Source organism: Colias philodice, chromosome 27 (genome assembly GCF_061535455.1).
Source record: "Colias philodice isolate Cphi_HAF_F1 chromosome 27, ilColPhil1 Martin Lab GWU primary, whole genome shotgun sequence".
NCBI classification, from domain to species: Eukaryota; Metazoa; Arthropoda; class Insecta; order Lepidoptera; family Pieridae; genus Colias; species Colias philodice.
Window position 1 is genome coordinate 3,592,509 of NC_143112.1, and position 23,184 is coordinate 3,615,692.

A 23,184-nucleotide genomic window follows, 5' to 3' on the forward strand; every position below is an offset into this window, starting at 1 on the left:
TTTGTATTAGTTAGGATAGCCTTCCCTGATAGCGTTGTCTAACACTGACATACTTTCTTCAAATCGGAACCGTAGTTTGAAGGGCGTTCAACTAAACATACTCTTCAACTTTTTAATATTATGACATATTCCAATGAAGCTGTTGAAAAGAAGGTACTTTTAATGACTACTACAAATATGTAAAAATGCTTCCCAACTAGCATAATTAATAGATTAATTATTATTTTAACATATTAAATCTACAATCGTTCCAATACTTCTGAATACTTTAACATTCAGCTCATTTATTCCTTCATATTTGTTTAATAAAACAATATAAGAATTTATTCCACGCCCCGAACATGGGAGCCGTATTTCATCATTAATTTGCTTGGTCTCTTGGGGTTTTAAATAATACAACTGGATGATATCACCAAAAATTTATTTCACAGCATAAACGCAGAATAATACAAAAATAAACTGCCAGGAGCAAATAATTATAAGTTTATACATCGAATTGTTGTCAAGCTTCGTTCATACTTAAAAAAAATAACATGTAATATAGGAAATTACCTTTAATAATTTCATAAATTTTTTTCAAAAATTATTACTTAAAAAAAGGAAAATAATAATGAAAAATAATTTTCGATTTTTTACATTATTAATAGTTTTCAGTAAATTATCATCAGTTTTCATAATTATGTATTTAAGTTTCAGAATTATATAACAATGCCGTATCTTTGGAGAACCAAATTAATTAATTTATTCAAAAAATGGATGTTCCTTTTCTTGCCTTGAAGGCCTGTAATATATCGAAAATTATTCTTCAATATATTATCGCATAAACAAATGTCAATGACCGTTTGATTTACCAAAAAATATCACACAAATAAAAACCGGATATCGTTAAAAAGGTCTTTGATGAAAAGGGAACTATAAAAGCAAACCGTCATACACTTTTTTATATTTAGTATGAGGGTAGATTGACAAAAATTCATCTCACTTTCGTACATAAACTTAAGTTATGAAGTTATCTTACAATAGCTTAAATATAGTATATTTCACACAAAATGTTTACACATTAAGTTTTAAATCAAAAACTCTTATGAGTAATGGACGGCATTCGATACGTTAATATTGAATGTTTTTTTATTTTTATTTAATTTTAACATCTTTAATAATATTATAAAATAAATTAAGAAACAATAAAAAAGAACGTGTGTGCCGAGCACACGTGTCAGAAGTGAAACTTCTTTGGCAAGATTCAAAGATACCAAAATCGTCGCCTTACTCCATGACGTGACGGTATTTCCCATACGCGACCTTGAAATTTTACTCTCAACGCGCCTAAAGAGGTTTCACTTCAATGATGTTCAAAAATAATTGTGTACCAGAATCAATTAGAGATAAAATTCATTTAGTTAAAGACTGATAAATAAATCATACTTTATTAATATATTTAATTGTGTGAACAGTTTTGTGTGTAAAATACTTATTTGTATAAAAATATACAATGAAGGTAGCTATTTTGTGAATTCATAAAAAGTATTAAATTACAAATATCGTCAATTAATTAGAGAAATTAAACACCAAGGTAAATGGTACCTAGGAGTTTAATTATTAGAAAAATATTTCAAATTAAACTTCAAAAATTTAAAATTTTTTTCAAGATGTAGCGTAAAAAGAAGTAAAATGGCTACCTTTATCTGTATATTTTTTTAATTGCATTGCACATAAGTGCCTACAACTCTGTGCGTAAAAACGCGTGCAAGAAAAAATATCAATTCCATAATTTATTTTATAGACGTCTAAAATCAGGCAGTTTAAAACACATTAATACATCCTATATAGTAGAATTATTTTACATTTCAGTCTTAGTAATAAAGTTGGTGTGAAGTTTGTATTTTGAAGTAAATTAACTAATGTAGAAAATAGAATAATTTGGATTTTGTAATCATGTTTTACATAGCTTAATTATTAAAGTAACACTATTAAGCAATAATTAATATTTCTTAGGTTATTTAATTAATGCCCTTTATAAAATATAAAGCTTACAGGAATTTCAGGAGATCTTTTTATAACGATTTTAATACTCATTTGCCACAAAAAGTATCAATCCTTAAGAGACCAATGGAAATAAATTTAAAATGTATTATGAGAAATAATCTCCATTCATTCAAGTTAAATAATAAGAGATATGCATATTCTGATATACAAAGATAGATCACGTCCTTTCTAAAGAATTTGTATCGATAACATGACATTCTTAGGCACTATCCAGAAAGAAAATGTATATTTAAAAGACTATGGTTTGAAATAGCGATTTAAAAATAGTTATGAATACAATGTCTTCAAAAATTTTTGTATAATGTTTAATTTATTAATTTCTTATTAAGTCACACATATTGAAACAAATATGTTGAAAATATCTACAAACTTCACACCTAGTTTAATATTTACATTCATCTAAGTAAATCAAATTATAAAACTCTTTAAGCTACTTAAAATTACATTCTTTGACATCTATTTTAAAGCTTTAAAAATTTTAGGCCTTCAATATTCGTATTAAATTCACAATTTCTGACCGAACATACATTTCTAATAAAAATTTTAATTTTCTCGACTGTACCATTTTATTTGCCACCAGGTGTATTTTCAATTACAATATGAGACACACTTAAAAATATATCAAGATGAGATCAAACGTGAGTCCCGTTTCCCGTGCCATTACCTGTAATAAAGTATAGATTAGTAAATATTATATTTTTGAACATAAACAACTAAATTAAGGAAGCTCTTAAGAATTACATGAATTTAATATTACTGTTTAGATTCATCAAAAGTATGTAAAGACAGGCAGTCAGATTTTATATGCATTAAATTTAATTTTAAAATGGAAACCTGCTATATTATAGCCACAGTTGAAAATAAATATTGAAAATAAAATAAATATCGCAATATAAATTCCTACAAGTAGGACAGTATAATAAATTGAAGTTTTGATGTGAATTAAAAAAGAGGACCTCGGTTTATCCGAAATTTTCATATCGAAAAATACACTCTCCCAATCGGTTCGGATAAGCGAGTTTTTTTTTTACTTTGAAAATAAATCATTATATTAAACACTCATCTTTAAAACCAAATAAATAATACCTATAGAAATACAATACTGTAATTATAATAATTTCAAACCCGTTACAATAGAGATTTATCACTACAAACTACGCTTACCTTTAGATAATTTTGAAGCCTGCAGACCTTGGTTTGTCGGCGGCAAAATGTAAAGGGCCGACTGGTTTATTTTAGGTGCCTTTGAACAAAAGTTTAATTCTGTAAAGCACCTGATACACTATCTCACTAAGTATAATTAATTGACAATTTATTTAATCGCATATTGGGTTACTTTTTTATAAAACGAAAATATTACTTTTAATAAAAAGAGTAAATCAACGATTATGATCTTAAATTTCAATAGAACGATAGAGTATATCCTATTTTGTATCCTCATTCTAGATAAGTTTTTAAGCTATTGCATAGCTTTTATCTCAGACTTTGAGCGCGGCGACTGAATGTAAAAATTCCGTAACCAAAAATGAAAAAACCTAACACCCCCCACTCCAACCGGCACAGCGCAGCGATGCGATGCTATGCAATAGCTTTACCGCGGCAGTCCTCGAGTGCCACACGTATTTTTATATTGATTTTTCTAGATGATGAACCGCGAAAATATAACATATTAAGTTTAAAATTAACTATCAACTATTATAGCTTGTACCATAAAACGAACCTTATTGGTTAAATTTCCTCAAAAGTTTTAAAATAAAATTATTGCTATATTGTACAATCACCCTAACAGTAACACAATTTATCAATTTTAGAATCTATTCGATTTCCCTTTGTACAATGTTAAACTATCAAAATTATATTAACTTCAATTTGATTGTTTTACATTTCAATTTATCTGCTATCTACATTGTTATTTTCTGGAGGATATTTTAAGAGGATTTGAATTTTGAACTACAATCAAATAAATTTATAATTAACTTGTTAGCAAACACAATAAGTCGAATAAATTGATGAATAAACAATTTATTTCAGTCTCTATGAAATAACAGTATTAATTTAAATAGAGAATAACACGATCTTTTATTTATTTGATCATTAAATTTACTTTATTATTAAGGGCCAATTTTTCAATGCTTGGATAAAACTTATTCGTCGAATAATGTATAAAACTACCATTTTAAAAACGTATTCTAATTGCCCGTATTTGACAGTTTACGTGACATTTTAATATTATCGTGTAATACTTTATTGGACGGATAAGTTTTATCCAAGCATTGAAAAATCGGCCCTTAATCACAATATTATTATACCTAGTTTAAATTAAGGGTATTCTAAATTTTCCTACTCTATCTATTCTATACATAGTTGAGGAAGGTATAAAAAGGATATATTAAGGTATAGGTATAGACTAATTGAAAGCTAATTGTTTTTGAGCTTTTATGATAAGGAACTAAAAATAAAAAAAGAGAATTTGTGCCAAGCACAAGTGTCAGAAGTGAAATTTCTTTGGCAAGATTTAAAGATACCAAAATCGCCGCATTACGCCATGACGTGACGGTATTGTCATGACGCGACCTTTAAATTTTACTCTCAACACGCTGAAGAAGTTTCACTTCAATAAAAAAAATATTTAGTTTAAAAGATTTAACCTTAAAAGAGTAAATCTTCAATGGTATCTACAAATATTCGTAATCCACAAACTGTATTGCTTCTGTGACGTCATCTTACTGTCAACCAATTGATTGTTTTTATAAAAATAGTCGCATTGATCCCGTCTATTTCAATCCTATATTAAAATAAAACATTTTCCCCACATATAAATCTAAAAGAAACAGAACAAGCTCAATTTAGAACCCTTGTTACTACAAAGACAACCCAAATATACTTAATGTCTCTAAAAATAGCTCTTGAGCCATAACATAATAAACATAACTAACACCAAAAGTCTTTCATTTCCTTTTACTTATAATATATGTATAGAAAAAGCATATTCAAGAATATACAGGGTGTCCCACTGTTGGTATACTAAGCTCAAAGGAGGTTATAATTTTGCATACGCTGAGTTCGTAAAAAATACTTATAAAATTCCAGACGCATTTTTTTTCAAATAGATGAATTCTTAAAACTCTATGTGTACACTCATAACAAGCAACCCGCCCAACTTTGCCACCAGCACATGAGCTATCGTTTAAGATTATGTTTTCATAGACAAAATGCTCACATTAGCGAAGCGGTATATGCCGGCTGCACCAAGCTAGCGAAGAAAACATGGATTTTCAGGAAAAATTCAGCAAAAAATTTTTGACGTAATTTTGTTTTTTAAGTATTTTTTACGTGATCAGTGTATGCAAGAATACAAGTTCCTTCGCGCTTAGTATACCGAAAGTGGGACACCCTGTATAATATTCTCACTTATATAAGAAGAACTTTCCCCTGAGGCCTAATGTATACGGAATACGATACCTATAGTTAAACTAAAAGATATCCAAGAACAGATACAAATTTAAAAACAGATCCAGACGAATAGTTTCCCTTTTAAAATGCTGAAATTTGTGAAGCATCTTTTGATTGCACAAAATTAGCTATCTATTAGCTATCGTTTTTAATTGGCAATTTTTTTTGAAGTGAAACTTCTTTATCGGGGTTGGAAAAAAATTTAGTGTAACATTTTTCGTTACGCGTGACATTTTTCCGTTACGAGCCATCTTTTTCTTATCCCTACCACGCGTGATTCGACGTATTTCTGTAAAGTTGCATATAGTAAATATTTTTTGAAAAATAAGGTCATAAAGAAGTTTAACTTCTTACGTGTGTACCTACTCTAGTACACGCATACATTTTTTTTATTCTAGATAGTGTACGCGCTTCCCTAGTAGGTACCGGTTCACTCTTCGCTTGAATTTTACTATATAAAGAAGAAATATTATTACAATACTTAATAATAAAATTTCCCTAAATAGAAATAGAACAGCTTGCACCTTAAGAATAAATATTAACTCAAATATTAATATTAATATATTAATATATTTAATATTTATACTTAAATATTAACTCTCCTGAAATAAAATAAGAAAAAAAAAGACTGGTTGCACTGGGGGAGTGCCGGCTGAAGTGAAAACTTGATTATTAACGTTCAGCATGTTTGATATTTTGGAATGGTATCCGTCTTACGCTTTTTCGATCAGGTCACATGTCCTGACTCGAGTTTAACATTTTATACCCAACGCCGCTAAAGAAGTTTTCACTTCAAAAATTAAAAATAAGCTTTAAAAATTACCTGCGGTTGAGCTGATGTGCCTTGAGGACTAGAAGCGATACGAGATGATGATGAACATGGTGGTGACGTCACACCTGGTGATGAAATATCTATGTATTTATATACAGTTTAAATCTATACTAATATTATAAAGCTGAAGAGTTTGTTTGTTTGTTTGAGCGCGCTAATCTCAGGAACTACTGGTCTCATTTGAAAAATTCTTTCGGTGTTAGATAGCCCATTTATCGAGGAAGGCTAAAGGCTATCATCACGCTAAGAACAACGCGGGTGAAACCGCGGAGCACAGCTAGTGTACAAATTAAAGGGAAATATTTTTATTTATATACTTAATATGTTTTTAAAAGTTTTTAGCTAGCTTCAAGTGTAAGTGAACCAGACATGTCAAGGGTTGTTACTACTAATTAGAAAATATATGTTTATATGAGTTTTTAAATTTTAATATAAGGAAATATTTATATTTATATACCTAAATGTTTAACCAGATTTGGGCATGAGCTTTAAGTGTTGTTGAAATTGACATGTTAAGGGTTGATATAAGAGTAGTACAAAAGTAATTAGTGCTCTTGACAATTTGAAAAATGCAGCGGTGGTCATTGTAGCTGTAGTTATTGTTTTACCACAGATCTATCGAAAACATTATGATGAAAACTATGTTCTAAGTGCAAAAAGTGGTAAGAACCAACATAACATAATTTATTCACTTTTTAAGGCTATAACATTTAGAGATGAAGGTAGTAATAAAAAATTATTGCAAAAATACAACGACGCAAAATTATCACAAATGTAATCAAAAGACGAACGAACCTGATTGATGATGAATACTCTTCAACGTATAGTAAGGCGGTGGTGCATTTTTAGACGAAGTATTTGGTTGTGGGGGGTATGCTGTAAAAATTATATTTAGTATATTTATTAATACTTTATTGCTCTTAGAATTATTATAATTATACTAAACCTAAGAATAATAAACAATTGGTCTTGTACAGCGATTTCTTCCAGACAACCGGAGAGAAATTAAATTAGAGGAAAACTGAAGGATAAATATAAAAAATAAGACTAAACAAATTACCTGCGTCAAGACACCTATTCTATATTCTTTTTAAATTCCATAACTATAGTTTAATTAAATTATCTTTAACAATGGTAACTTGAGTACCTCTAGGGTATACTAACTTATAGTTAGGAGAAACCAAACTATAGAGACACAATGTTGTTATAAGTTACACGAATCAATACAACAGCTGTAAGTTAGTTAAATAAATACAATGATTATTAATCCCTTATTTTCTCTAAAAAAGGTACTTAGTTCTGTAATTTTTCTAACAATATTATCATCACAAACTCTGATTATATTTCCATGCAATTGATACATAATATATGATGTTTTTATATGATAAAAATTAAAAACTATTATTTCATCAGGTACCCTACAAAAATTACACTTCAAAATTTCCTTTACTAAAATTACTCCTGGTAAAATTACACTTACTCAATTAGCTTTTGATGATATAAAGAGATAACACAGAATGCATTAATATAATTAATTACAGAATTAATTCACAAAATATTGTTTTTTTTTTATGAGTAATAAAGTCTTTATACCTAAATAACTTACCAAGAGGTCCACTGCCAGTTAAATACGGATTGCCGTATGTAGCTGCATACCGCACATCAACACCCGACATTATTACCCCAGGATTCGACATTGGTATCACTAAAAAAATATATTAGACTGTATTTGTTTAATTCTTTGTTTTAAGTGAAATAATTAAATGTTATAACAATAAAATCAATTAATACAATAAGCTTATGCAGCGCATAAGTTACAGACATTAATCATATTTCGTTGATGTTTTTAGAAATAAATATGAGGACATTTTTTTACGATTAGACTGCCGACTTAATAAACTTATACTGAAAAGAATAAAATTTCTGTAATTTTTTTTTTTTTTTTTTACTTTTTAATAAATAGCGCTTTTTTGAGCTAGTTATTTCAATAAGCAACCTTTTTTTATGTCTCTACAAATCTATGATTGTGTTTATGTTTTATAGTCAAACCCCGAAGCTCGGGTACTCGTAGGTTGGACTGGTCAAACCTCAGGTAGTATAATGATTTGTCAAAGCCCAAATAAATGTACCTAATATTTCGACCTTTTACCAATTTTTGTCAGTCGTTGTAGACAACGACATTTTTATGGCGGTTCTTGAATAAGCGAATTAATTAAAATTGCGTATTTCATACTCTTCATTCATTCATTGTGCATTCAAGTCAGCCAACACCTTATAATTGTGAAGGGTCATTGTGAAACCTGGATATCGCCAGGAAGACAGGATTGTATGGGTTTGAAATAGATCCTTATAAAAGAAACTTTTGAAATAGCTTAACCCATTTTCCGCAATACGTAGAGCGTACAGCTAGAGCTGAGGCATCTTGCGCGTGCGATGCCTATGCTGCGTTCGCCTGCGCCCGAGACTGCTGCTGACTTCAGCCAAAGGGTGAAATTCAAATGTATTTCGAGGATTTCCTTCCACGAAGAGATTGTGTTTCAGGATTTGACTATAAATATAAGTATCATTTATATTTTCAATACTTACAATCCGGTCCCATCCCAGTAAGTCTTCCACAGCTCTGTTGTCTATTCAGCGATCCACAATGACTCTGGTATGTGGACATATCCGTGCTTCGTGAGAGGGAACTTGTGTCGGGGGGCGCGTAGTCACGGGTATAGTCTACGTAGGGGACATAGCCGTTTTGGTTGGGCTGTTTGTACAATAAATATATTTATTTAGGTGATAGATACAATAATAAAAAAAATAATATCCTTTATTGAATTATTATGTACATTAATGGACGACTAAGATCCGTTAGGCAAAAATAATAATACAACTAAAGGCTCTATCTCAGAAATCTAATATTATCTACTAATATTATAAAGCTGAAGAATTTGTTTGTTTGTTTACGCGCTAATCTCAGGAACTACTGGTCCGATTTGAAAAAAATGTTTCGGTGTTATTCGACCCATTCATCGAGAAAGGAAAATTATATCATCACGCTAAGACCAACAGGAGCGGAGCCACGCGGGTGAAACCGCGGAGCGCAACTAGTAATATAAAAGGACTGAAAAGCGACTTTCTTTCTCGTGTATATTCAATATTGTGGAGGTCATTCGTTTACATTAATAAGAAGATATTCTATAAATTTTATAGAATATCTTCTAATTAAAATTATGAGATAAATGGAGAGAAAACATTATGATTACCTATGTGAATGAGATGAGTGAAATGGTAAATTTATTAGATGTGAAATAAAATGTTACTTTAATTACAAATTTTACTTATAATTTGTTTATACCAAAGATAGATGCTGAACCTGTGTTAGACGTAATTGTAAAGATATCTAAGTTCAACACAGCAACAACGCTCATCGTTATTTATAAACATTTGAACTGCAAATATTTTGATCTCCAAAATCTACGAAATATATACGTAGCAGTTTCCCTTAAACATCATCCCAATTCTGATGTTCAATCGAAATAACATGTCATATTTCACCCCTTGAGATATTCGGACCAAAGTGAAGTACACCAGACAAGCAAATAATAATCAACTTGTTTGTTTCTATGAAGTTTCTTGCTCCTGGTGTTACAAAGGAATCCTTGGAGATTCGAATTATAACCAGAACAATTACCATTTTCAATAAATGTTTCTTAATTATGATTTGGGATTGCTCTTGCACTTTTTATGTCATATTATAAATTGATACTTTCGTTTTCTATTAAATGTATTTCGTAGATCTATATGTAGTACAATATAAACTAATAAATCTATCGTTGTACCAAATTTCAAACAGAAAAGATCAGCTTTATTTACGTGATAAAAAAATAAACATTCATCTATTCATTCTGACTCTGATCTTTAAAAAACATTAACATCTATGATTTAGCAGAAAGCAAGATAGGACTTATAAAGAAGACTTAACAACTGGACATCTTTTAACGCACTGAAGCACACTATAACCACAGAATACAATATAATAGTAGCTAAACGCTACAGAACGGACACTCTCCGCCTCCCGCCAAAATTAAACACTTACCTCACCCCGCACGATCAAGCTATAAATGGTCCGCATTTTTCTGCAAGGACGATACGCAACGAAGATTGACAACATTAATCAAATTGACTTAAAGTAATTTTATTATTTAAGATTTATGAATATCGTTTTTCGTAGAAATTGAATTGGAGATATTGTGCTGTTTACGGATGTATTTCATCAGAAAAACGCGAATTTCTTTACGCTAGTCACAATTAATGTGCGAACCCTAAAGCGTTAACACACACATTAATTTCACTCTCTACAGTGAGACTGTCAAAACGATAATTTTGTATGGAGTGTCCGGGGTGTGGCATAACCTAGTTATATTCTTATGTACCAACAACCAAAAATTAGTCTAGAATATAGCACAATTTTAGGCACAACCAAGTTTTATGAAACCTCAATATTATCATTCAATTGTAAGATAATCAACCAAACAAACCCACGAACAGTTATCGTCTCAGTTTCACAGGATTCAGTATCAAATTACATTAGGTTATTTGAAAAGCAGTCACGTTTTGAATTATTTCTTAGCGGTAGTTTATACGGCTTTCTGAATTAATAATCGCTGCTTTGATGAATGGAAAATGTTGGATTTGTTGTTTGTTAAATGTATTTTGATAAGTCATTTTCTATAAGGGTCATGCGGTCAAACGGATCATGGAATCAAGTAGGTATGTACCAACATAAACATACTTATTCGTATAGCAAGGAATGTGAATAAAACATTATTAATAAGTATTTGAAATCACTGTCTCAATTCGTTTCCTAGCTCTATTTAATGTGCCCTCTACCCAAAGGACAGCGTTGGCCCAACAAATGATCGTAGATATACCGCCATTATGGCTATTATGAAAAAACATCTACAATGATGGCCGATCATAGACATTTAGGTCTTTTACACAATCGTGATTGCTTCTACTCGCCCTTTGTAGGGCCCAAAATAGCTTGTCCTGACAAAACTAGACGCTAAATTCTAAATTCACCCCACCAAAGCATATATTAGAGCCTAAAACTCGATCTCTGTCGCGTGTAGACTGTACAAATTGCATGAGCGCTGGCATGTGCAAATTCTCGTGACGTATGACGTCATAGTGTGGATTAGGTACTGTTTGCATTCGCTTGTTTCCATCAAATGTGAGATTGGCTCCGAAATGCAGGTCATTTCAAGTTGTATTGTCTCATTTAGTTTAGTGATTGTCGCCTCTTTCTTTGTATTGACTGGACTAAATTTGTGCACGATTTGACAAAGTTTTATTCTTCAAAAGGTTGTTCGTTTCTCTGATTGAATGTTTTTTTTTTACTAGCTGTGCTCCGCGGTTTTACCCGCAGTGCTCCGCTCCTGTTGGTCTAAGGCTGATGATATATAGCCTATAACCTTCCTCGATAATTGGGCTATCTAGCACCAAAAGAATTTTTCAAATCGGACCACTAGTTCCTGAGATTAGCGCGTTTAAACAAACTCTTCAGCTTTATAATACTATTAATATACATTGTTTCTTCATTTCGGTATGGAATGTGTCTGGTAGTGGTGAGTTGTTAGGTGTAATGTTAGCTATGGCTAAGTTTATGAGTGTCAATTCTATGAGCAAGCTGATAGATAAAGGTGGGTCCACACTTGATCATTTTCGCGTATCACATCTCCGTCGCGTAGCATCGACGCGTATCATGTTTGCCAGTGTGGACGCAAAATGATCGCGATCGTGATACACTTCGTATCATGATACACCCCGATCGCTATTAACCACGTATCTGATACGTGTCGTATCGGATTATCAGCTTGCTCATAGAATTGACACTCATAAACTTAGCCAAAGCTAAAGCCGGCACCTTAATATGACGTATGATGGTAAATGTTAAAAAATGTTATGACATTTCAAAAGTGCTTTTATGTTGATGGAATTTCACTTATTTCGATGACATTTTAATGATTCTAAAATAAAAAATTGCGTCTGGCACCTATTTAACAAAAAAACGTCTTGCAATAAAAAAATTATGTCTGATGGATCTATCTAAAGGCAAAAGATTAAAAATTACGCGTTAATAAATGACTTTAAATTGCGGATATTTTCCTGTGCAGATAAGATGCGCACTACTAAACGCAACCACTGCGACCAGCCAGACAGCCCGGACTCTAACCGAAATAGCAAGAGGAACAGTATATCAAAGAACCAACTATACTAAAATTCTCTCTTGTCAACGTTGCTAGCTCCTATACGAATAGGAAATCTAATTGAATAAATAATTAATGTTTAAGTTTGAATAATCAACTCACCGTGAATGGCATGCTGTTCAACGCAAATTCCCCGCTATACCGTTGGTATTGTTTCATTTCGGTATCATGTGTCTCAGGTAATGGTACAGGACCTGCTAATGGTAGACCCAAGTTTGTTGTTAGATGTAGTGTGGAACGAAGGTCTGTTTCTGATTCGTTTGAGACATCCTGTAGAAAGAAATATTAGTTGTGTATATTTTTAACTAGCTTTCCGCCCGCGGCTTCGCCCGCGTTTCCAAAGAAAAACCCGCATAGTTCCCGTTCCTGTGGGATATCCGGGATAAAATCTATCCTATGTATTAATTCAAGTTACTCTCTATATGTGTGCTAAATTTCATTGTAATCGGTTAGGCAGTATTTGCGTGAAAGAGTAACAAACACACACATACATATCCTCACAAACTTTAGCATTTATAGATAATATTAGTAGGATAGTAGGATGTTAACTATTAAACTAGATGTTTATAACTCTTGGAATGAATTCTAAGTAAAAGTGCATATAGCTACCTAATTTAGAAATAATTTACGTTTTTAGGAGTGTTAGAATTTTCAGCAACGGTTAAGTAGTTCGTGAGATTAGTTAAGCTTTTTGTGATTAAGTTAATATTTTTGTTTTCATTAGTGTCTTTCTAGTTGGACAAATATGAAATAGATTCTTGTTTCTATTGGTCGTGACCAAAACAGGCAATACTGAAGCTACCAATTTATATCTACACAATCATTATATACATCTAACTATAAATTTCACTTAAAAACCACAATTTCACAAACCATTTCACAACTACCCTCAATGTGACGCAACTCCATTTTCAAGTCGCTTATGTTGGAATTCCGATCGCTTTCAAACTGACAACCCTTGTTAATGTCAGGGATATCTGGCTTCTTGACGTCACATTTGTTACTTTTGCGTTGGCAGAGCATAATGATGAACATTATTACGAATATTATGATCGTTAGTAATGACGCGCCAGATATTATTATTATGAGGGATGATGATTCTGAAAAAATTGGTGATTAGTATTTGTGATAAAAGATGAGATTTTCTTAGATACAGATTAAATATAATTACAGTTTTTTTATTTGTTAAGTTGATAATAACAACAAATTAAAGATTAGAAAATCGTATAAGGTGATAATTTATCACACAACAATTTTATTACCACAAATAGCAACTATTAAAACATTACAATAATTGTGTTATGTAATCAATTACCTACTATTTAAAAATTAACGAATTTAAAAAGCGATTTATTCAATTATAACATTTATCCTTTGAAATAAATGACAAATTTACAGGAAGCGTTAAAAAATGTTTAATTTCCATTTTTTTTTGTATACATATACTTACTATCTGGCAAAAGATTTATTTGCATACTGTCCACTCCATACGCGTTGCTGACTGTACAATTGTAAGAGCCAAAATGTCTGGCTTGACTGTCCCTTATTATAAGTGTGGATTTTGTCAATCTATCTGCTAATGTTTCTTCTAGAAATACGTATTCCTAAAAGAAATAAACAATAAATACATAATTATTTTATAAACAAATTAAATAACATTTTGATTCATCCGTAACTATAGTAAAATTAACGACAGAATTATAAAATTTCTTTTAACGTGTAGATGGTTTATAAAAAGATTTATTTTCCCTATTTCTTTATCTACACATTTAAATCATTCAGTTAAGCACAACCAAATGTGTCTAATCAAATTAGAAAAAATGTGTACCTTTCAAACGTATAATTAACTTTCTTTATTTCATACGAGTTCATACGTATGAAATTAATAAAATATATAATTGTCACAATTATCACAATTATAACACATAATTTATAACAGGTACCACTAAGATTTCCTATAAGCTCGTAAAACACTATTCTAAGAAAGGCTAAGGTGTTGAAGATCTCTAGAACAATATGAGTCCCTCTTTCAATGGAACATTCGAGAACCCTTTGGTTCGTTTGAAGATAGAGGATACTTTAACACTTAATTGTGGTTATTATCCAACTATTAAGATTATGTAGTTTTGTATAGTGGTGGATTAAACGGTTTTTGTTTGAAGTGTCGTTACTGTTTTAATTTTCAATTTAACACTGGAAATCCAAAGATAAAATACAAAATAGAATTAAACAAATATCTAGACTTATATTATTTCTTCAAAAACCTATTAGGTATGTTGGTTCGAAGTGAGCAATTGCAAAAAGTAATTCCTGTTTAAGCACTGCAGTTTTTGTGTTATTTTCTCAAATCAATTTTTTTTGCCTTTCAACGTATTATATCATCAAAAAACACTCTAAATTGTCTTTTATGACGTTACGTTGTTATTATGAATAAATTTTCCATTGCTACCGTAGCTGATCTATCTATTATTATCAAACATTAACCCGAAACTATTATAATATCTGAAAAATAATGCTACCGTAACCGACCTATTCTCATCAAAAATTGCTTATCAATTACCCGTAATATTACCTACTAAAAAATGGATAAACATTCGCCAACTATTTTTTGGTTCCAATTTGTCAAGGTTTACACTTTTATTAACACAAATTTCACACTTACTTGGTTATGAAAAGAATTAATTTCATTTCCTTCATACACCCAAATAACGAGGTCTGGCTTGGGGACAGAGAAGGATATACATTCTATCCTCACGCTGTCTCCTTCTATCCCGTATTGCGTCTGATTGGAAATTATTTTTGGGGGTCCTGTAACATATTTTTGTGAAAAATAACCAAATCTTTAATACATTTTTCATAAGTAGGTATTTAATAATCCGTTTTAAATAACTTTGAAAGTTTTGTGCCTTAATTACTTACATGAATTTTAACAATGTATGAAACATACATACATCAGAACTACATAACTTATGACCTTAATATTTTACCAAGCAAAACATTGAGACTCTACGTCGATTCCCAAGAGTTTTTTTTTTCTTTAACAATGGGTTTCTCAGGTCTTCAATCTATTATATATATATTCGTACCAAATTTAATCTAAATCGGTTCAGTGGTTTTGAGCACGAATTCGAGACAGACAGACAGAAGGATATTTTATTCGATAGTGAGTGAAGTTCATGCATGCTACAAAAAGCACATACTGTTATTTTATTTTATTTTTATTATTAAATATACAATTATTTACTGTCCATTTATCATTCCCAAAACCACACAATTAACTACAAGCCCCCTACATTCACACAATCTCGTATGCAAACTTCGATAAACTTTTCTTATAGTACCAGGTGAGAACAAAGTTAGTGATTTAACTTTTTCGAGTTTCATCGAGTTATGTGAAATAACGGATAAGTGCATATGAATTGTGTAGCATTCATATTTGTTACTTAAATGTGTTTTTAAGAAAAAAGAAATAACTTTTAATAAAGAGAAAAAATTTCACAACATGACTTTTCCAAAAATTAAACTGTCTCCAGACAAAAATCACACACCAAAATCTCTAGGTTACGACTTTATAAGATAAATAGCAGGCGACATTGTGGTCAAGCGCTTCCCTATCTACAATAAGAAGAAAAAAACAAACAAACAAATGTACTTTAGCTTTCGCATCAGGAAATATTGAAATCCATAACATATAAGTCGTATACTTTTCATATAATTATACTAGATTTCCGCCCGCGGCTTCGCCCGCGTTTTCAAAGGAAAACCCGCATAGTTCCCGTTCCCGTGGGATTTCCGGGATAAAACCTATCCTATGTGTTAATCCAAGTTACCCTCTATATGTGTGCTAAATTTTATTGTAATCGGTTCAGTAGTTTTTACGTGAAAGAGTAACAAACATCCATACATCCATACATCCATACATCCATACATCCATACATCCTTACAAACTTTCGCCTTTATAATATATATTAGATTAGATATTAGATTAGATTAAGATAAGATACTCTAAGCTTTTCATAATACGTATTACAATATTAATTACTAGAGGGCCGCCCCGGCTTCGCCCGTGGTACATATTTCGCAATAAAAGGTAGCCTACGTTCTTTCTCAGGGTCTAAAATATATTGTCTATGCCAAATTTCATTAAAATCGGTCCAGTAGTTTATGCGTGAAAACCATACATACAAAGCTTTCCTCCTTATAATATTAGTATAGATGTATTACTAAAATATATGAGAATAAATGAACTAACCTTTAACATAAACCATAGCAGCCGCTTCAATATCCTTCCTGCCATCTATACTAGCTCTACACCAGTATTGCCCCGCTGATTGTTTCGTTATAGTCAATGAGAGGTTTGACGATTTACCTACGATCTGTGAAAGAAAATAATTTTAAGCATTTTTAAATCCGAGGTACTTATCAGAAACTATCGTAATAATTTCATTTTAGTAACAGAAGGTCTAATCTTTTAATCCTATCATTAAAAGATTAGTCCGTCTGTCTTGTTTGAATCGATATTCAATAGTTACTGAAGTAAATTTAATTTATAACACAGGTATTCTATTTATACACAATTTTCTAAAAATAATGTTACACCAGGGACCGTATTATAACCTCTTATTTCCTACAACCAGACAAGGGTATTGCGATCATAATTTGAATTTACCAATCAGCTCAATTCACGGCGTAAACTGTCTGGAAATAAGAGGTCATAATACGGCCCCAGAACTATTTAGAACCTGCATATCTGTGGTTCATTTGATTCTACCTAAGCCTACAAAGTACAAACATCTTATCCTAAAAATCCATATTAATTAAAAGCAAAATACAAAATCGTTATTTTACTACTATTCTAGCACAATATGAATTGTACAAACTTTCTATACAAGAACAACTAGTGAACACTATTTACAAATCCCAAGAAACACGATTCAGTAGTGAGACTATCGCAGGCTGAAAGATTAAAATTCTTTCAAAGTTAAGAAACTATGAAACTGTTTCGAATACGTATATGTTTATTTATTTTGTAACTTTTGGTATTTATATGACATGAAATAAAGCCTAAATTTTATTAATATAAAATAAAATATATAAAATATTAAATGTTGAAAACTATAAACAACATGGCAAAATTAAATTAAACGAGTATAAATAATATATAATATAATTACAGTCAAAATTAATTTAATATTACGAAAAGTGAAGCCTTATTTAATTATCTTATATATTTTTCGCCATAAAAATGTTCCTTCCATTTATCATAATAATACTTAATGTAATGGCATACAATAAATATCGTGGTCTCTAAATTACATCGAGTTAAGGTGATTCCATATTACCAGATTTCTCATAAATGATACTTTATATCACATAATTTTCAAATATAAACTATTAATGAAATAATATGTCAGCACACAACAAACAATACAATGAAGTAAATAGATTTTATTATTATAAAAACACGCTTCCATAAGATAAACTCATGAAAATATTGTATTGTAATTCGTCACCAATCCTTGATAGTCTTAAGTCGCATAATACAAACTTACAAATATGTACATACACAGAAGGTAATAAAAGCGTGTTAAAAAGCATGTACCTACACATTACCTGCGATTGCGTGCGCCAAAAAAAAAACATCACAATAGTACAAATACAAAATTATATAGGTACTTAATTAAAATCAACTTACAATAACTCTATCCCGTTCATATCTCAACCAAAGGGTTTTAGGTTGTGGATGACCATCCGCCATACAGCTTAGAGTGGCTGACGACCCGGATTCACCCTCTACATTTTGTGGTTTATGTTTGAATGTTGGACCGTCTGTAACCATTATCTATATCAATTAATTGCATAAAAATAAAACTAATAGTAAAAATAGTTAAAAGTTCACAAAGTATACCCTTGTAGACCACGTGACCTCACACGTCACTTTTAGATACGCGACTACTGTAGGGTTAAAAAGCGTGTTAAAACAATTAAATTTAAAAAAAATTGAAAATAAATAATAACTTCTAGACGATCGTGATTGAATTAAATATTTTTTTTTCTACAAAAGTTATTATAAATCATTAAAAGTATCGCGCACGTCATTCGGTTAAAAACTCATGGAGAAACGAGGCTCAAAACCAGAAAAAATACAGTCGAATTGAGCCTTCCTTTTTGATTAAACGTCGCTTGAAAAACATCAAACAGTCATTTAATTACTAACAATATGGGTACAACATTATATTTGAAAGTAAGACGAAAAAAATTAATTCATCGTCTCCATTATAGAAAACAAGTTTTCATAATACGAATTCTCAGCGCTTAAACGGAATTTCAGCATTTAGTACAATTGCTTATAATTAAGTTCTTAAGATTTTACTGTTTTACAAAGACTTCGCAATTTACAACTTATTTTCTTCTTGACCTTTTTCGCGAAATTTTCAAATTTCCTTCCCATTACTTAAATCCAAGGGTATTCTTATATTAATCAACATTTTTACTTAGATTTGAATGAACGAACATTGTCAAGGTTTGAATTTGTAATATAATATAATTATTTTAAAATAAAATCAACGCATAATTCAACGACTTCACTCTTTAAAATTTCACATTTCGACTGTTACATAACCAGAAAAAATAATATTTTCCGGCAATTCCTTCTCTAACTTCTGATGAATGAAATAATATATTGCACACATAATACAATTAATATTTTCTATCCTAATATCACACGAGGAAAGTCACAAGCTGGAGCTAGTTGAAAAACAAACTTCAATACTGCTTCGAATTCAAAGGAAGTTTAAAATACATAATATATTTATTAAATTAGATCAAAATTAGTTCTACAATATTAATACAATGACATACCTATACCTAGACTGCAAGATGATAACACACAAAGAATAAATAAATAAATATTTCAGGACAATTTTCACACGGATCCCATACTAAGCTTTGGCTTGTGTTATGGAAACCAGATGGCTGATAAACATACATAATATATAATTTTAAATAAATACTTATATAGATAATTAACACCCAGACACAGAGCAAACGTCTATGTTCATCACACAAATATTTGCCCCAGGTGGGAATCGAACCCACGACCGGCTTGGAAGGCAGGGCCACTACCAACCAAGCCAACCGGTCAGAAATCTTGATTTTATAAGAAATATTGCAATAAAACAACTTACATGCCACCTCCAAAGCCTTAGTATCGGCACTTTTTCCCACTTCATTATACACCTCACATTTTATAGTGGCTCCATTATAACTTCTCGATATATTCGATATTACCTGCAAAAGAGCATTATTTAAATAATACTATTTTAAACTTAAATAAACAATATATAGTATATATAATAATAAACAAAATATTATTAAGCTATTGCATAGCTTCTATCGCGGGCCTTGAGCGCGGGGACCGAATCCAGAAATTGCGTAACGAAAAACCTCACGCTCCCCACTCCGACGGGCGCGGAGGTGTGGCTTGAAGGCATAGCATGCAATAGCTTTACCGCGGCAGTCCCCGAGTGACACACGTCTTTTTTTCGTATCACGACATAATATAAAACCATTATAAAACAAAGTCGCTTTCTCTGTCCCTATGTGTGTTTAAATATTTAGATCTACGCAACGGATTTTGGTTCGGATTTTATAATAGAGTGATTCAAGGGTTTTAAGTACATAATTTATTATGTTTTAGACAAAGCGGGCGAAGCCGCGGGTGTAAAGCTAGTCCTTATAAACATAAAAGTGTTCAACTCAAAAGAATTCTTTACAAATTTCACCGTACCTACTCTTTGATACCAATATCTTTATTCAAATTATATGAAACACCCATGTTGATGAAATATGCATATATTGCAGATACTTTCCGAGGCAGGAATATAAAAATATCTTTCGAGACTATTTTTATATGAACTTTATAATATGAACTAGTTTTCCGCCCGCGGCTTCGCCTGTTTTGTCTAAAACATAATAAATTATGTACTAAAACCTTCCTCTTGAATCACTCTATCTATTAAAAAAAACCGCATCCGTTGCGTAGTTTTAAAGATTTAAGCATACGGACATAGGGACAGAGAAAGCGACTTTGATTTATACTATGTGATGAATGAATGATAGGGAATACTTATACACTAACTAACCTTCTAAAACTAATCATAGAAACATACAAAATATCTCTGGATTTAAAAATTGTTTTTTTTTAATGATATTTAACTATATATAAAGCTGAAGAGTTTGTTTGTTTGTTTGAACGCGCTAATCTCAGTAACTATCTACCGGTCCGATTTGAAAAAAATATTTCTGTGTTAGACAGCCCATCGAAGAAAGCAATAGGCTACACATCATCACGCTAAGACCAACAGGAGCGGAGCAATGCAGATAAAACTGTGGGGCAAAGCTTGTTTTATTTTTAGGTATTTATTTCGTTTTTATCCTGGGTCAGCCCGGGCGGATCCGGGTCGATCGGCTAGTCGCGTATAATTAAATAACAATAAGTTTTATTCGACGACAACGCGACCCAATTCGGGTCCACACGTACCTTCATTGTAAAACTGTCAGTTTAATTTTGTTTACAAATTAAATTTCACATAATTAGAGGGGGATAAGTCCCTTGGTCATGAATATTCAAAGAGATTTCGGAACTAAAACAAATATAACTGCGTACTTTTATACTAAAATATTGTGGGATCTGCTTTTACATCACAAAATTTAGTATCATATTATTTATCCCTAGATACATAAAAAATAATCTATATCCGTTCTCTGTATATCCTATGTTGCATATTTAAATCTTCAAAACTGCGCAACGGATTTCGATGCGGTTTTATTAATAAATCGAATCGTTCTAGATGTTTTATATACTTTGTTAAATTTAAAATTATGTGGGCACAAATCTAGTTATTCTATAAATTGTTATGTATAGCTTTCTATATATAGTTATATACCTTCTCCAAGAAAAACCTACGCTGTATCTATACTAATATTATAAAACTGTTTGTTTGAACGCGCTAATTTAGGAACTACTGGTCCGATTTGAAAAATTATTTCGGTAATAGATAGCCCATTTATCGAGGAAGGCTATGGGCTATATATCATCACGCTAAGACCAACAGGAACGGAGACACACAGGTGAAACTGCGGGGTGCAGCTAGTCGTATCCAAGAACCTACGCTGAAGTTCAAGCACACTAATGAATTTATGCGTAATCAAGACGATTCAAATTAAACTATCTATTTATATACTCACCAATTCATTGCTATTTGTGTTCCCAGCTCTCTCACTGTTTACATACCATCTGTATGTCAAGTTATTCGGGTTTGCTGTCGCTTGACAACCTGAAAGAAAATAGGATTAAAAATCTACCCTTATGTGACAGAAAATAAATTTAAAAGTCGCCTATTTTTCACAACTATTTAATCACTGATAATATAGCCGATACACAGGAAGGGTATATAGTACGTCTACTTAAATAAAACAAAGTGCTTTCTGAAGCAAATGCGATTATAAATAGAGATAACTTTTGAGATATGTCTTTGGAAACATAAAAATGATTACTGAGAGAAGACTGTAGATTTTTTTTAATTAGAAGAAAAGGCAAACGAGCATGTGGATCGCTTTCGTAAGCGATTCCACAGCCCATAGGCATCTACAGACGTGTCCGTAGATGTGTTGCCGACTTTTTCAGATGGAGGTAGGCCCTCTTTTTCAATGCTTGGATATCATAGGCGCTTGAAAATATTCTATACATATTATGGATTACTAGAATGATAAACAAACCTAATATAACAGCATCTCCTTCATGTATCCTGCCATTAGTTGATCCGGCTTTTACGTATATTCGAACACGTGGTGCATATTGTACCTATAACAAAAATATTAGTCAAAATACAAAGTAAAAGCTTTGATTTCAAATATAAAAGGAAAGCGAAAATTTTCCATAAAAAGTAATTTTTTATCCAAAATCGCCAGTCTTTTTAGACATATAGATGATTTTTTCGGTCTTTCTTCAAATCATATGGCCAAAGGGAATTTTAGCAATGACAAGCACCAATATTACTATTTTGTAGTGTATACATGATGTTTTATAGTTAAATTTGGGTTATATTTTTGTTTGTTTCCTCTCACTTTCAAATATTTAGATTTTAGACCTAGCCTTTAAATTACCAGTGTCTAGATAAACATCATAATATTCTATAACATAATATTATTTACGTATAATTTGCGGGCAAACAATAGCTCATTCATACTTTTATAAATCCTTATCAAATACCGTTATAACGTTTATATATACTATAGGTTACACACGAAATAGTGGCGTAAGAGCCTTCCTTTTTCACACATTTATTTTGTAACTTAATTTTTAATCGTCAAAATACACAAAAAATATTCACTGCAGTATATTCGTATAAATTTTGACGATTTACAAAATATGTATACACTTTTACTTCACAGGTCGCAACAAAATACATTCAATTAAGGACATGTGAAACTCACTTCACTCCGTTGATAGTTAATTCATTTACCAACTTCACACCAGTCCGGAGCAGTTGAGCGCAGATTTAAACAGACTACCTAAACTATGTAACTAAATTA

The 23,184-nt window shown here is 31.1% G+C and overlaps 1 protein-coding gene across 1 annotated transcript in view; it reads right to left on the bottom strand.

Moving 5' to 3' along the window:
• Nucleotides 1-656: 656 nt before the first annotated feature.
• The window catches only part of LOC149476557 (irregular chiasm C-roughest protein-like), an 87,713-nt gene continuing 65,185 nt past the window's right edge, over nt 657-23,184 (bottom strand). The window contains exons 8-22 of the mRNA XM_089711755.1: nt 22,369-22,453; nt 21,838-21,926; nt 19,776-19,878; nt 18,284-18,417; nt 16,841-16,964; nt 15,251-15,396; nt 14,039-14,192; nt 13,462-13,688; nt 12,691-12,858; nt 8,918-9,083; nt 7,938-8,036; nt 7,127-7,207; nt 6,323-6,396; nt 3,211-3,289; nt 657-2,710 (exon numbers count right to left, since the gene is read on the bottom strand). Of these exons, the coding sequence (XP_089567881.1) occupies nt 2,679-2,710; nt 3,211-3,289; nt 6,323-6,396; nt 7,127-7,207; nt 7,938-8,036; nt 8,918-9,083; nt 12,691-12,858; nt 13,462-13,688; nt 14,039-14,192; nt 15,251-15,396; nt 16,841-16,964; nt 18,284-18,417; nt 19,776-19,878; nt 21,838-21,926; nt 22,369-22,453 (1,761 nt within the window). The 3' untranslated portion in view covers nt 657-2,678. The remainder of the gene's footprint in view (nt 2,711-3,210; nt 3,290-6,322; nt 6,397-7,126; nt 7,208-7,937; nt 8,037-8,917; nt 9,084-12,690; nt 12,859-13,461; nt 13,689-14,038; nt 14,193-15,250; nt 15,397-16,840; nt 16,965-18,283; nt 18,418-19,775; nt 19,879-21,837; nt 21,927-22,368; nt 22,454-23,184) is intronic.